General features: G+C 40.2%; 1 protein-coding gene across 7 annotated transcripts in view; it reads left to right on the top strand.

Moving 5' to 3' along the window:
• The first annotated feature begins 4458 nt into the window (after positions 1-4458).
• LIN54 (lin-54 DREAM MuvB core complex component) overlaps positions 4459-13420 on the top strand; it is a 60858-nt gene continuing 51896 nt past the window's right edge. For 2 of the 7 annotated variants that reach the window (XM_010983596.3, XM_010983581.3), the window contains exon 1: positions 4943-5378. In XM_010983596.3, the coding sequence (XP_010981898.1) occupies positions 5357-5378 (22 nt within the window). In that variant the 5' untranslated portion in view covers positions 4943-5356. Of the gene's footprint in view, positions 4619-4942; positions 5379-6409; positions 6466-6546; positions 6900-13420 lie in introns of those variants that run through there. The other 5 variants (XM_031433008.2, XM_031433022.2, XM_064485870.1 and 2 more) reach the window with 5 other exon arrangements.

The following is a 13420-nucleotide window of genomic DNA, read 5'->3' as shown; positions in this document are numbered from 1 at the left end:
ATACATCCTCCGTCTTATTGATGTTGGGCCATATGACTTGTTTTGGCCAATGAAACAAGTGGCAGTTGTCTGGCAGAAGTGACAGTGTGCCAGTTGGCCAGAGAAGTAGCCTTAAAAAGGATATCATGTTTCCACTCATTCCTGTCGTGTTCCTATGCAGTGGGGAGGGTAGAGCTCAGTGGTAGAGCACATGCTTAGCATGCCCGAGGTCCTGGGTTCAATCCCCATTGCTTCCATTAAAAATAAATAAATAAAGCTGTTGTGTTCCTGTGCTCCACTAAGAGAGTGTGCCCGGGTAGCTAATGCCCTATCAGCTTGGGGCCAGAATCTTGATATACAAAACAGATGGGAACCCAACCGTAAGCCTGGGTTCCAAACCTACCTGAGCCCTGCCTAGGTCAATGAACCCAGTCAATTCATGAGAAAAATAAATGCTTGTGATTATAAGCCACGAAGAATTTTAAGATGTTTTGTAATTAAAACCAAAATCAAAACAACAAAAACGCTACCTGGTTTTCAGTCTCTCTGGAGGGAGATATTTTCTTTCTCCTACTAGGTGGAAAGGTGGGCACACACTTTCAAACACATTAAATTCTTTGTGTCCAGGTCCAAATAAGCAAAGCTGAGGGAAAGGAAGCATTTCCCTCTCCCGGTGTCAGCCCTTCTTTCAAGTTCCCATATCCTGTCTCAAGATGCGCCTCTTAGGATGATGGAGGGAGTTTGGCAATATCTACTTCCTTCAAGGGAAAACCCCACTCCTAACCACAGGGATGGTTACACCCCTAGAAGGACAAGTACATCAGAACATTACAGAGGATCCTCTACTTCTATCATTTTAATTAGAAAATCAAAAACAACAATCATGGAGGCAAAGAAATCATATAGCCAGAGGAAAAGTAAATGAATCCTACCTGGCCCAGCAGATGACTTTAGTGGTTGACTTTATTTTTTCAGGTGGTTTGACATTATTAATCACATCATGTGCCATAAGGTAAAAACCTGGAGTGTGTTCAAAGTATACTGATCCATATTCCCTTAGTCCAAATCCTTGGGTATCTATGTGTTTTTGGAATTAAGGATATTTTGAATTTTAGAAAGCATGTGCAGATTATAAGAACACTCCTTTTTTTTCTTTTAAAACCAACTTTAGTGGAGTATAATTTACATATACTAAAACATCTGTTTTAAGCGTAATGAGTTCAGGCCATTGTATATAACCTTATGCAACCAAGACCACAATCAAGGTCAAAAACATTGCCATCACCTCAGAAAGTTCCTTCCAACCCCTTAGGTCTTTATCAAATTCCATAATCAAACATATATTTCTGCACTGATGTATATTGAATACTCAGACATTAAATATTCTAAAGAATATTAATACCTTATGTCATATTGGTTTTCCTACTAAATGAGTTTGTCATGAGGGTCCAGAAATTTCAGTTTTCAAAACGTTTTAGATTTTAAAATTGTTGATAAGGAGCTCTGGATCTGTTCTAAAAAGTTTTATATGATAATGAAAAAGAAATGTGATAATTACACTTATACAGATTTATACATGTTGGTTGCTTGTATAGAGACATCTTGGGCTTATGACAAATAGACTCAAGAGCAAAGGAACTTCTGAATAATCTTTTGGAAATGAATATATTTTAAGAAAATTTTATTAACTAGTGTGTACTTTGTACCTAGCAGTATACCTGGTATGTAATAGATGCCCAGTAATACATTTTGTTTTTTCTTTTGATAACTCTACCCAACTCATACCTCAATACCATCTTTTCATTTTTCGTATTGATATTTTCCTCAGAAACCTCCTTTATTTAAAATCTCTAAATTTTTCTACTAGTTATTGGCTGTCATTTCCTCTAAAACCATGCTATCCAATATTGTAGTCATCAGCCACATGTGGCTATTTGTATTTAAATTAATGACAATGAAATAAAATGAAAATTCTGTTCCTTAGCCACATTAACCACATTTCAGTTGCTTGATAGCCACACAGTAGCCTAGAGGCTACTGTATCAGATAGTGTGGATGTAGAACAGTTCCACCTTCCCGGAAAGTTCCGTTGGATAGAGCTGCTCTGTCTTGTTCAGCACTTTATTCCCAGTGCCTTGCTCAGTGCTTAGGATTTGGTAGATGATCAACAAATATTTGTTGAATAAATGCTTTTAGTTCATCTAGAAAAGCCAGCATACAAATGTAAGCAAAGATTTTCTTTTGTTTAAATAGTAGTGGTTCTTAGGGGCTAAAATGCTTTCCTCGAAAAAAGTAAAAAATTATATTACATTTTAGGCTGTATTGTAGCTTTGGTTATTATTAGTTTTCAGTCATGGGCACTTACCATATGCCAGGCAGTGTTCAAAGGGCTTTGTACATAGTACCTCATTAATCTTCATGACAACCTTATGATGATGCTTTATTCCTAATTTACAGATGAAGAAACTGAGGCACAAGAAGAAACTTGCTTAGATTCACATAGCTATTAAGTGGCAGGGCCAGAATTTGGGCCGAGGCAGTCTGGCTCCAAAGGCCGAGCAATTAACCACAACACTGAGCTCTCTATAATTATTTTTAATGAGGACCAATTGGTCTCTTCTTTCCACTATTTAAACTTCTTTTTTCTTATTTTCTTATTTAATTGCATTTAGCTAAGACGCCCTGAAAAATCTTAAATAATAGCCCCTATAGCCCCGCATCTTTGTTGGCCCCTGATTTTAATGTGAGTGCATCTGCTGTTTCACTCTAAGTACGACATTACTGTTATTTTCTGATGATTATCTTGATCCAATTAAAGAACTGTTCTTTTCTTTCTAGTTTACTGAGAATTTTTAAAATTCAGCAATGGCTGTTGAATGTTATATAATACTTCTCTAGAGCGTATCATTTGACTTTTCTCCTTTAATTTAATAAATGTCATGATTTCTTAATGTTAAACCACCATTCTTTGAATAAACTGTACTTTGTCATGGTGTGAATTCTCTTTATTACCACGTTACTGGATTTTATGTCTTAATATTCAATTTTGTCTTTGTAACAAAGTCATAGTGAGAAAAGAATTCCAACGCCCGCCCCCTTCTTTTGGTACCGTCTGACTTGGGTTTTGTTATCTGGGTTATGCTAACTTTGTGGAATATACTGGGAAATTTTCTCCTTTGGGGGGAAATTCTGTTTCCCTAGATTCTAACTGGGTTTGTGTACCCATCTCACTCTTCTTCCTTCTAGAGGTGCCCCACAGCACCACCAATCATTTAACCACGAGGTTGTGTTCTTACACTAGCTCTCAAAGCTCCTCATAAACTGGACTCACCTACTGATCCTCAGTAAACCCTGTGTATCATTCAGCTTTCTCACGTTCCTTGCACAGGCCCCAGACCTTCCCACTTCCAAGCCATTGCTAATTTCATGCCACTTGCCTTGCAAAATCCTAACCGTAGACTTTAAAGTGGAAGGTACAGGATGGTGTTGATTATGGCAAAATAGAATTAGCCTTTAAAGCAAAGACTATTTGTAGCTACTTTGCACCCCTCACTTTATTTGATCCTCCGTATCCTGGGAAATTTTGTTATTTTCCTTTTGTAGATGGGAAAAAAAACATGATAAATATTACACACTAATAAGTGGAGGTACCAGAATTTAAAACCAGGACTGCTTGACTCCAAAGTGATTGCTGCTTCCACTACAGCATGTCTCACCTCCTCCATTGTGTTCTGAAGCTACAGTGCCTCACGTTGACCAGTATGTCCTCCCTGCTCCATTAGCAATTACAAGACTGTAATGGTACCACACTATTTTACATTATGTATACACATTTGTATTTTCTATTGTTTCCTCTGTAGTTTTTGTCCCACAGAGCAGTTATTAACTGAATCTCTCAGTACCTGCTTATCCGACTTCAAATTTGGGTATCTTTTCTTATCTTATAAAAAGAATAGCGGAAAAATAAAAGAAGGAAAAGGTGAACAAATACAAAGAATTTTGATTGTGTTACTCTTGGCTGTATACTGTAAAAAAAAAAAAAGTCCCTTTAAATAAGTTTAACTCTGCGTGGTCTCTCAGGGGCTTTTTAGAGACCCCTGTAAAATCACTGCCTAAAAAACGAAGAGATTTGGCATTTGTGATTGCTGATCACCTCCCCACCCAAGCACGTCGAACAGCCACAAGATGCTGGAAATGCCACCTACAGCACAGACTTCCAAACAAGGAACGCTAGAAGATAAGGCAGTCCCTCCCAACCCCGCTCTTCCCCCTCCCAGCCTCAGCCCGATGGAACGTTTTGACAGAGCGCCACTGGGAGTCACGTGGAGCAGGAGCGTACTCCCGGCGCCTTGCGGAATGACGCTAGCTAGGTTGCCAAGGGGAGGGGCAAGGCGGCGCGGAAGGGGCGGGGCGAAGGAAGCCGGCCGGAGAGGCGGGGCGGGCGGAGTGGAGGGGCGGGCGGAGAGGGGCGCGCGGGCGGGGAGGGCCCAACGTATTATGGGATGCGGCGGTGGAATGGCGCTGGGCGCGTGATTTTGAACAACCCCGGGTCTGTGTCTCCGAGGCGCCGCCGCCGCCGCGGCTGCTGGGAGCCCAGGGAGCGCGGCACGAGGAGAAGGCGGCGGCGCCGCCGGCTTTGGTGAGTGTCAGCCCCCCGGGGTGGGGGCCTCTGGGCGGGCGAGCGGGAAGAGAGCGCTGTGGGTGGTGGCGCGGGCGGAGGGCGCCGGACCGCCCCCTTCGGGAGCCGGGGCTGGTGGGTCGTGGCAGAGAGCGGGAACCTGCAGTCTGGGGGCCGACGCGCCCCATCCCCGGGCCGCAGGAGGCGGGAGGATCCTCCAGGCTCGGCCTCTTCCCGCCGGCACTCGAGAGGGCGGCTGTCACCGGCTGGGCCGGCGCTCGGCCGGCAGCCCGCCCTTCCCCGCCGTCTGGAGGAAGGGCTCCCGCGGCTGTTGACACGCACAGTGCGCGGCCCGAGGAGCCGCCGTGTCGGCCCCGGGTTTCTGGGAACCGGTTTTGCTGCTGTGTCATTTTGTACCAGCCCCTCCTTTCCCTGCTGCCCGCCGCCCCGTTCTTCCTACGCCCCTTTGTATGGTGTCTTCTTCGTGTATGTCCGTTTTCCTCGCGAAGCCCACCAGCCAAATGTCATAATGTTCCCGAGGTGCACGGGGGAAGGGAGCCGGCCAGGACTTAGATTGGCCAAGCAACGGTAAACACCAAGCGGAGTGCGGGTGGACGAGGCTGGCGGTGGGGAAATAAAGTTTAAAGATGAAGAAATTGGGAAGGTTTGATACTCTTGGCATCTAGCAGGATTATAGAAACGGCGACTGGGCTGGGCGATAGATAGCACTTGTTTAAGCCTGAATCTGCTGACTTTTATATGGAGTTGTCATTCAAGCAAGGTAAGGAAATGAAATGACTTTTTCAACTTCTACCTTTCTTTTCTTAAACTAACTTAAAAAAAAAAAACTGAGTGTCTCTGTTCGAAACCTTCAAATTCAATTTGCTCATTTCAGACAGATCTTTTAGAGCTTATGCTGTAGTTGAATAGTATAGAATTCATCTTTTGAATGCGTGGTTATCAAATCTGAAATTAACAACGGTAACCAGTTTCTTTTTGTGAAAAAAAATCTGGTCCCGTCAGAAGCCTTGCAGGAGCTTCTATTTTTTTGATGATCAAAATATACTTATATTCTCTTAGTTATTTATTAAACTGCATCATGGTGGGGGTCGGTGGATAACTCTGGGATCTTGTTCTAAAGCAAGCTGCTTATTTTCATTGTATCGAATAAACATATCAGTGGTAGATTTGTTTTTTAATTTGGTGACTGAGATCCTAAAAACATTTGGCAAAGAATTTTAGTTTAGAGGTATATTTTCTGTATTTTAGAAATTGTTCACTCATGAATAGGGTCAACACATTTTAAACCTGGTTGCACTTTGACGCCTTAAACCAATGACAAACGAACTGGAAGTCACAGTGTTTATAGACAGAAATGATTAGACGAAATTAAATGGAGAGGAAAATAGTTTTGAAGTTTATTTTAAAAACCGAACGTTCTGACCACAATGTCTGCCTAAGAATCAGTGCCTGTAATTTACAGATGTATTAGAGAGGTCAGACTTGCCCATGGAAATAGCCCGTTCTGTGCTTACGGTGGAGGAAAATGTCAGAGTTGGTGAGTGACATTAACTGTCTTGATCCTGTTTTTAGTGTCTGCGATGGACACAGTGAACAAAACGCATTCCATCATCTCTCCCAAGTTGCTTTATTGAAAATGAAAGAGTTTGGGCTCTTTATTGTCCTCGTGCCCCTTTCCGCATGGTTTTTGCTCTTCAAAACAAAAATATGCCGGACTTGGGATCCGGCAGGTAGCGCGACTTCCTTTCGCGTTGCCACCGGGCCCGCAGGAGCTCCATCTTTCGTGGCGGGGTGAAAGGTCTCGGCGTGGGCTGTGTGTGCATTTGTGCCTCCCTGAGCATTTGAAGGTTGGCGGGGCCGGCGGGAGGTTTCCCCGGATATGTGGGTGTGCGCCTCTCCGGAGGGGAGGGCCGGGGAGGGGAGGAGGAGGAAGGGGGAGGTTACTGGCGGCGGCGGCGGCGGCGGCGGCCCGGGCTCGGGCTGTCGGGGAAGCTGCTGAGCTGTGATGGTGATGACGAGGTGAAAATGGCGGATCTTTCGAAATACAATCCCGGCCCCTGACATACCAGAGGCGGCGGCCGCGGCGGCGTCGCCACCCCGGCTCCCTCCTCGGCCCCCGGGATCCCTGTAGCGCTCCAGTTCGCGCAGACTGGGGAAGGAAGCGGCCGGCCAGCGCGACCGTGAACAGGCAAACAAGCACCGCCCGGGCTCGGAATTGCCCGGGACCTTCTGGAGCCCCCACCTCGGAGCCGGAGGGAGGAGAAAGCGGCAGCCGCCGGAGGTAGAGGAGAAGGGGATACCCGAGGGCTGCTCTGTTTTGAGGTCTCTATTTCGGGGAGAGGCTGGGTGGAAAAAGAATTGCGTTGTGGATCAAGGAATGACTAGTTCAGAGTGCAGAAGAATCAGTAGCCTTGTAATGACATCAACATTATTCTTTGAGTGTTAAGAAGGCTCGAGTTTGCTCTTATACCCAAGGCTGCTGCTGAGGCCTAGAGGAACCGCTAGCACTTATCATGATTTCCTGATTTAATATATAAAATAACCACTCTGGCGGGTGTTGGTTTGATGATGTTAAGCAGTTTATCAGGTTGTATGTTTCTTTAGGGAGGCAGAGCATTGGCATTTTATTCTGCATTTAAGCTCTGTGTCTTACATTATAGTCTATAACTTGTTGGGGGGTGGATGTTCACATTTTTTAAGCATATGGACCAGTTTTGTAATAATTAAAACTGTTGTCTTTTTCTTTTATGGAGCTGTCATCCATAGAGGACCCCCTTGGCCCCTGCCATTTGGCAAATAACAATTGAGATACTGTCAGTCATATTTGATATCCATGTTTTTCCTTGCCTCCTATCCATTTCATGAATTCAGAGAGTAAAGTTAATGGAAGATTTTGCAGTAGATTTTATGATCCAAGTGGAATACCGCTCCGGGAGCTCTATTTTGGTTCACAAGTTTTACCTTCATTGTTAAGAAGGAAGTTGTGATGGCTTGATGCATACACTTGTTGTGAGTCTTTTAAGTTGGTTGAAGGTGAATTGAGAATGAATGTTTTATTTTTATTTAAACTAGGCTTGTTAGCTCTTTGTTTAAAGAGCTGGAGAATTGGATTGATTGACTTTATGACAGCTAGTCTCATTTTGTTAGGTTACCTAAATAACCATGTATGTTTTAGATTGTGCTGCAGATTCCCAGCAGTGTTACTGAAAAGTTACATGTGAATCAAATTTTTGTACATTAACTTGGGACCTTGTTTTTTTTTCAGCTTTTGTAGTGGAAGGTTAGGTCAGTGGAAGGTTGAGTCTACAGAGAGGTGAATGTATAAGAAATGAACACTGGTAACGTTTATGATTAGCAGTGATTTTCCTTATCCAAGTTTCCTACAAAGAGATGATATCATAGTATGTTATACAATATTATTCATTATGTATTTTATTCAGAGGGGAAATATTTTGTGTGTATGTGTTTGTGTAGTTTGGACATTTGTGTGTCCAAATACATTCATTGGAAGAATAAGAAACCAAAAAAAAATTTTTTTAAGAGAAATAACTGAGAAGTACTCAGAAATTTTAGTTAATGATTTTTAAAAAATCATTTGTCTGATATTCTTGTTTTATCCAGTAGGAATCTGGTTCTGTTTTGGGGTGTGTGTGTGTGTTCTCTTACAGCTTTTATGTTGCAGTTGTTTGATCCATGCCAACCCAGCTGCTAAGACCAAGCAGCTGATTAGACTAAGAATTTTTAAAATAATTAAAGAGAGAGATTTAAATGCTTTTTTCACTGGCTTGCCTTTTTTGTTTCTTTAAATCACAGAATGCTGTTGTCCTTTTGGGATTTCTTGTGATTGTCTTTAAAAGACCAGTTTTCAGATTGTTGTGGTTAGAACGATTGTCTTAATAAGAAGTGTGTTAGAAAGGAATGAAGGAAGGGTTATGCCAGTGGAGATAGTTGGTGTCTTCTGGTGGAGAAGAGCACTGACAGATTTCCATTCTTTTTTTCAAATATTATTATTGGGTATCCATTATGTGTTACATACTATGCTAGGGATTCAATATCTTTGCCTCAAGAAGCTTTCAGTTTAGGAATTGCTGGAGGTAAAGTTGGAAGGATCGGTTGGGTAGAGCCTTAATGCAGAAGGCCTTGAGATTTACAGAAAAATTTTGAGTAGGAGAATGACAACCTCAGAGATGTACTCGAGGAAGATAAATCCTTAGCTTTTTATGTAGTATGTATTGTAGGTAAGAGGAGATAAAGGTAAAAGTAAACTAGTTGGCCCCAAGCTTTGGAGATCTGGAAGCTCTTGGTTGCAGTGGGAAGGAGACATTGTGAAGGTATAATCTTCATTATACAAGACAGATAAATAGTTCTGTGCAGAGAGATCAAAGATGACATGATCTTAAACTTTGCTTTTTGACAGAATATTGAGTGCCAATTTAGAAAAGAGAGAAATCAGGAGAAGCTAATTTAGATAGAGAAAGAAGAGAAGAATTTTCATTTCAGTTTTAGTGTACCACTTAATCTTCACAGTAACCCTGCAAATAAACTAGAGTTTAGAGAGATTATTGCTTAGTGTTGCATGATAAGCAGCTAAGAGAGTCAAGATTTGGAGGTGGATCTTTCTGATTTGAATCCCCTTGTTGTTTCCACCATGTTAGTCTTAAGCATGAGTAATATACAATCCCCCTTAAAGGAAAAAAAAAGATTATGGCTCCTCAGTATTGGCCTAAATAATTTTATTTTATTGAAATATTTGATTTTTTGATGTATATAAATTCCTTATGCTTATTGCTTTTATGCAAGTATAAAACAGAAGTAAATTTATAAATGAAATATAAACAAAACTATAAAATCAGTAAAACGAATTAAATTTAGGGTGATGGATGATGTTGTTTTGCTGAAATGAAATCTTTCTTTGCATAGTGAGTATACTCTGGTCTGCCTTGGCGAGGCATGCAGTTTTCTGTCTACTGTATATCCTATGATAACTCCTACACCACTTTCCTGTGTTTGAATGCTGCAGAGCTTTCCTCCTTAAATCACTGGTTAGGTGTTTTGGCTTTCACTTGGCATAAATATATCATTTACCTTATAAGACCTTTCTATGCCTTTTTCTTTAGTTCACTCTAATTCTAGTACCATTGATGGCGGATATAAGATGGTAATCTAGATGATCCAGGGTATACTTTAAAAAATACGTATTATTGAAATGAAAGTACAAACTTTTCAGTTCTTTCTCAAGACTCATGTCCTATAGTCCACTGTTCCCAATTTTGTTTGAGAAATGTAGTTCTGTATCTAGTTTTTCAGTTGCTGATGTTAGATTTTAGAAATGAAAGCTAAAATCCAAGTAGTATAGTTAACCAGTTAGTGCTGGTAGTCCTCTAGGTACAAAAGTATAGTTCTTAAGCATTCAGATGTTTCTGTCCCAACATCTGACAAATTACCCATCTATGATACGGTGATAGGTCACGACTTTATGTTATTATGTGCATGAAGGAAAACAGTTGTTTACCAGGTTGTCCTCCACCTGTAACTAGGAAAGAGAACAGTGTTTGAGCACTGGTAATATTCTCTAAGAGACTATTAAAAATGTAAAAGCACAGAGCATTTGTCATTTCTGTCTTATATTATTCATTTCTTTTAATATCCTAAATCAGACCATCTATTTCTCTCTACCTTAAACTAATTACTGTAATAGCCTTCTAACTGGTTTCTCTGCCTCCAGTCTGATCAAACATCGAGATGAAGTTAGTCCTCCCGAAGTAAAGTTGTGACGATGCCACTCTTCTGTTGATTTCTGAGGTCTGTCAGGGCAAAGGCTCTGTTAATTTCCCTCCACAAAGTTGGGATGCAGTACACATTTGTTAATTAAATGACTGATAAAAATCATAAACTAGTTAAAAACTAAGGCCTTTAGAACTTCGTTTTATGAGCACAAGATACTGGAGGCAAGGGAAATGCATTGTATGTTCTGTATTCTTTTCTTACCATACCTGGGCAGGTAACCCCTCACACAGATGAAGTAAACTAAAGCTCCTCAGTCCTGTTGGCTCGTGAAGATCCTCTCTTTTCTTGGAGTGGTCCTCAACACAGGGATGATGAGGTTGCATGTGCTTGTACATATCTCCCATTCCTAAAGGATAAAATTAGAGTGATGATTCATGTAACTAGATGGCCAAACCCTTTCCTGCCATGCCCACAAGCTCCTTTTGAGAGTTTCTTTTAGCAGAGGCCACCGTGCCCTGCATGTGACCCTGACTGAAACAGATAAAGCAGTTATCATAGTCGCCTAGAAGGTGTGCTGGCTCCAGAACTCTGCACAGCCCATGCTGCTTAGACACTGGCCAAACCAATCAGACCTTTTCTTGTTAGAAGTTTGAACTTTACTCCTACTTCCAAGGAAGTCTCCTAGTCCTATAACTCCTAGTCTTTTTTAATAGTACAAATAGGACGTGCTCTTCCTAATAACAGAGCTTCAAAATACATGAAGCACAAATGCACAGAAAAGGGGAAATAGACAAATCCACAATCAAATTTGGGGATTTTAACAGCCTTTCTCAGTAATTGATAGAAGAGGAAAGAGTCTGTAGAAGATTTGAACAACACTATCAACCAACTTGACCTAATTGACATTTATAGAGCACGACTCTCAGCAGCTGCAGAATACATGTTCTGTTCAGGTGCACATGAAATGTTCACAAAGAGGGACCATACACTGAACCTTAAGCCTCTAAATTCCATATCCAAATGATGGAAATGGTAGAGTATTATATTCTCTGACAATAATAGGAGTAAATTAGAAACCAACAATAAAAGATAGAAAACCCCCAACTATTTGGGAACTAAAGAGCATACTTCTTTATTTTCCATGTGTCGAAGATGAAATCACAAAATATTAGAAAACATTTGAAGTGAATGATAATAAAAACATTGAACTTAGCAGAATGCAGTTAAAGCAGCATTGGGGGCAAGTTTTAACACTAAAGTGTTTATTTTAGAAAAGAAGAAAAGTTTAAAATCAATGATCTAAATCAAGTGTTGACAAATTTTTTTTCTATAAAGGGCCAGATAGCAAATATTTTAGGCTTTGTAGGCCACGATTTATCTATATCTATATATAGGTATAATAGATATATAGACACACACACACACACACACACACACACAGCCACCCCCCCCACATATATCTTCCCTCCCCCAACTATTTAAAAACATAAAAATCATTTTTATCTGAAGAACAATGCATAAATAGACTCTAGGCCTGATTTGGTCTACAGGCCATGGTTTGCTGAATTCTGATCTGTGCTTCCATCTTAAACTTCTAGAAAAAGGACAAATTAAATCTAAAGCAAGCAGAAGAAAGGAGATAAAGATAATAGTCGATTAAATGAAAGATGGACACACAACTGAGAAAATCAATGAAGCCAAAATGATTCTTTGAAAAGACTGATAATATTGAAAAATCTCAGGAAAAAAAAGAGAAAAGAGAGAAACTAAGATGAAGAATGAAGTCATTTCTGCAGACATTAAAATAATATGATGTATAACTTTATGCTAATAAATTTGGCAACCTGGAGGAAATAGAGAAATTCCTTGAAGGATACAAACTATCAGATAGCAAAGTCACTTGAGAAGAAAGAGATAATCTGAGTAACACTACATCTATTAAAGAAATTGAATTTATAGTTAAAAACCTCACAAGGAAGCTTTATGTCTAGATGGCTTTGCTGGTGAGTTCTAGCAAACATTTCAGGAAGAAATAGTAACAATTCTACATAGACTTTTCCTGAAAATTGAAGAGGACGAAACACATCCCAACCCACTTTATTAGACTAGCATTATCTCCAGATAGCCAGTGCAAAAAACTAGACCAATAGCCCTCATGAGTATAGACAAAAGTGCTTCACAAAATATTAGCAAATAGAATTGAGCAATACATAGAACATGGAATTTCATATAATTTTATATAACTTTGGGGTTTATTTCAGAAATGCAAAATTGGCTTAATAAAACAATGAATATAGTTCACAAACTAAAAGAGAAAAGGCATGTGGTTATCTCAGTCGTTGCACAAAAAACATGATTAGATGTCCATTTATGATTGAAAAAAGAAACAACTGAAAACTGGGGCTGTAAGTAAGCTTCCTCAGTTCAGTAAAGGGAATTTAGGAAAAACCTAAGCTAAGGTAAGATTGGGAACAAGGTAAAGATGTCTTCTCTGACCACTACAACATTTTACTGGAGGTACTAGTCAGTTTAGTAAGGCAAGGAAAAGAAGCAGAAGACATACAGATTGGAAAGGAATAAATACAGATGTTGTTCTCCGACACCATAGATTATCCTTCTAGAAAATCCTGAGGAATCTACATCAAAAAGATACTAGAATTAGTAAGTGAGTTTAGCTAGGTTGGACATGGGCAGCATAAAATAATCAGTTAAATTTCTATGCATTAGCAACAAACAATTGGAAAATGGGAAAAAAAAAGGCTATTTATAATGCATCAAAAACCATGAAACACTTAAGGATAAATTTACCAAAATATACACAAGATCTATACACTTGAAGTACAGAAGACATTGCTAAGATAAAGAAGTAGAGAGATATGCTATTGGGAGACAGTTCTCCATGGTTTTTGCATTTCTTTACTTCTTGCAAGTGAGACAGTGACAGCCCTTTTAAACAATTTTTTCCAGGATGTTTGTATAGCATAAAGCCTTGCATAATAGAGTTAGTGACTCTTGCTGTAGCAAAGGGCAGATTTGCTTATTGTCCAGTATAATAAAGATAATATCTCCCTTTGG

This window comes from Camelus dromedarius, chromosome 1 (assembly GCF_036321535.1).
Source record: "Camelus dromedarius isolate mCamDro1 chromosome 1, mCamDro1.pat, whole genome shotgun sequence".
Taxonomy (NCBI): domain Eukaryota; kingdom Metazoa; phylum Chordata; class Mammalia; order Artiodactyla; family Camelidae; genus Camelus; species Camelus dromedarius.
The sequence above is the reverse complement of the archived record's forward strand: the minus strand, read 5'-3'. Positions and strand labels throughout refer to the sequence as shown.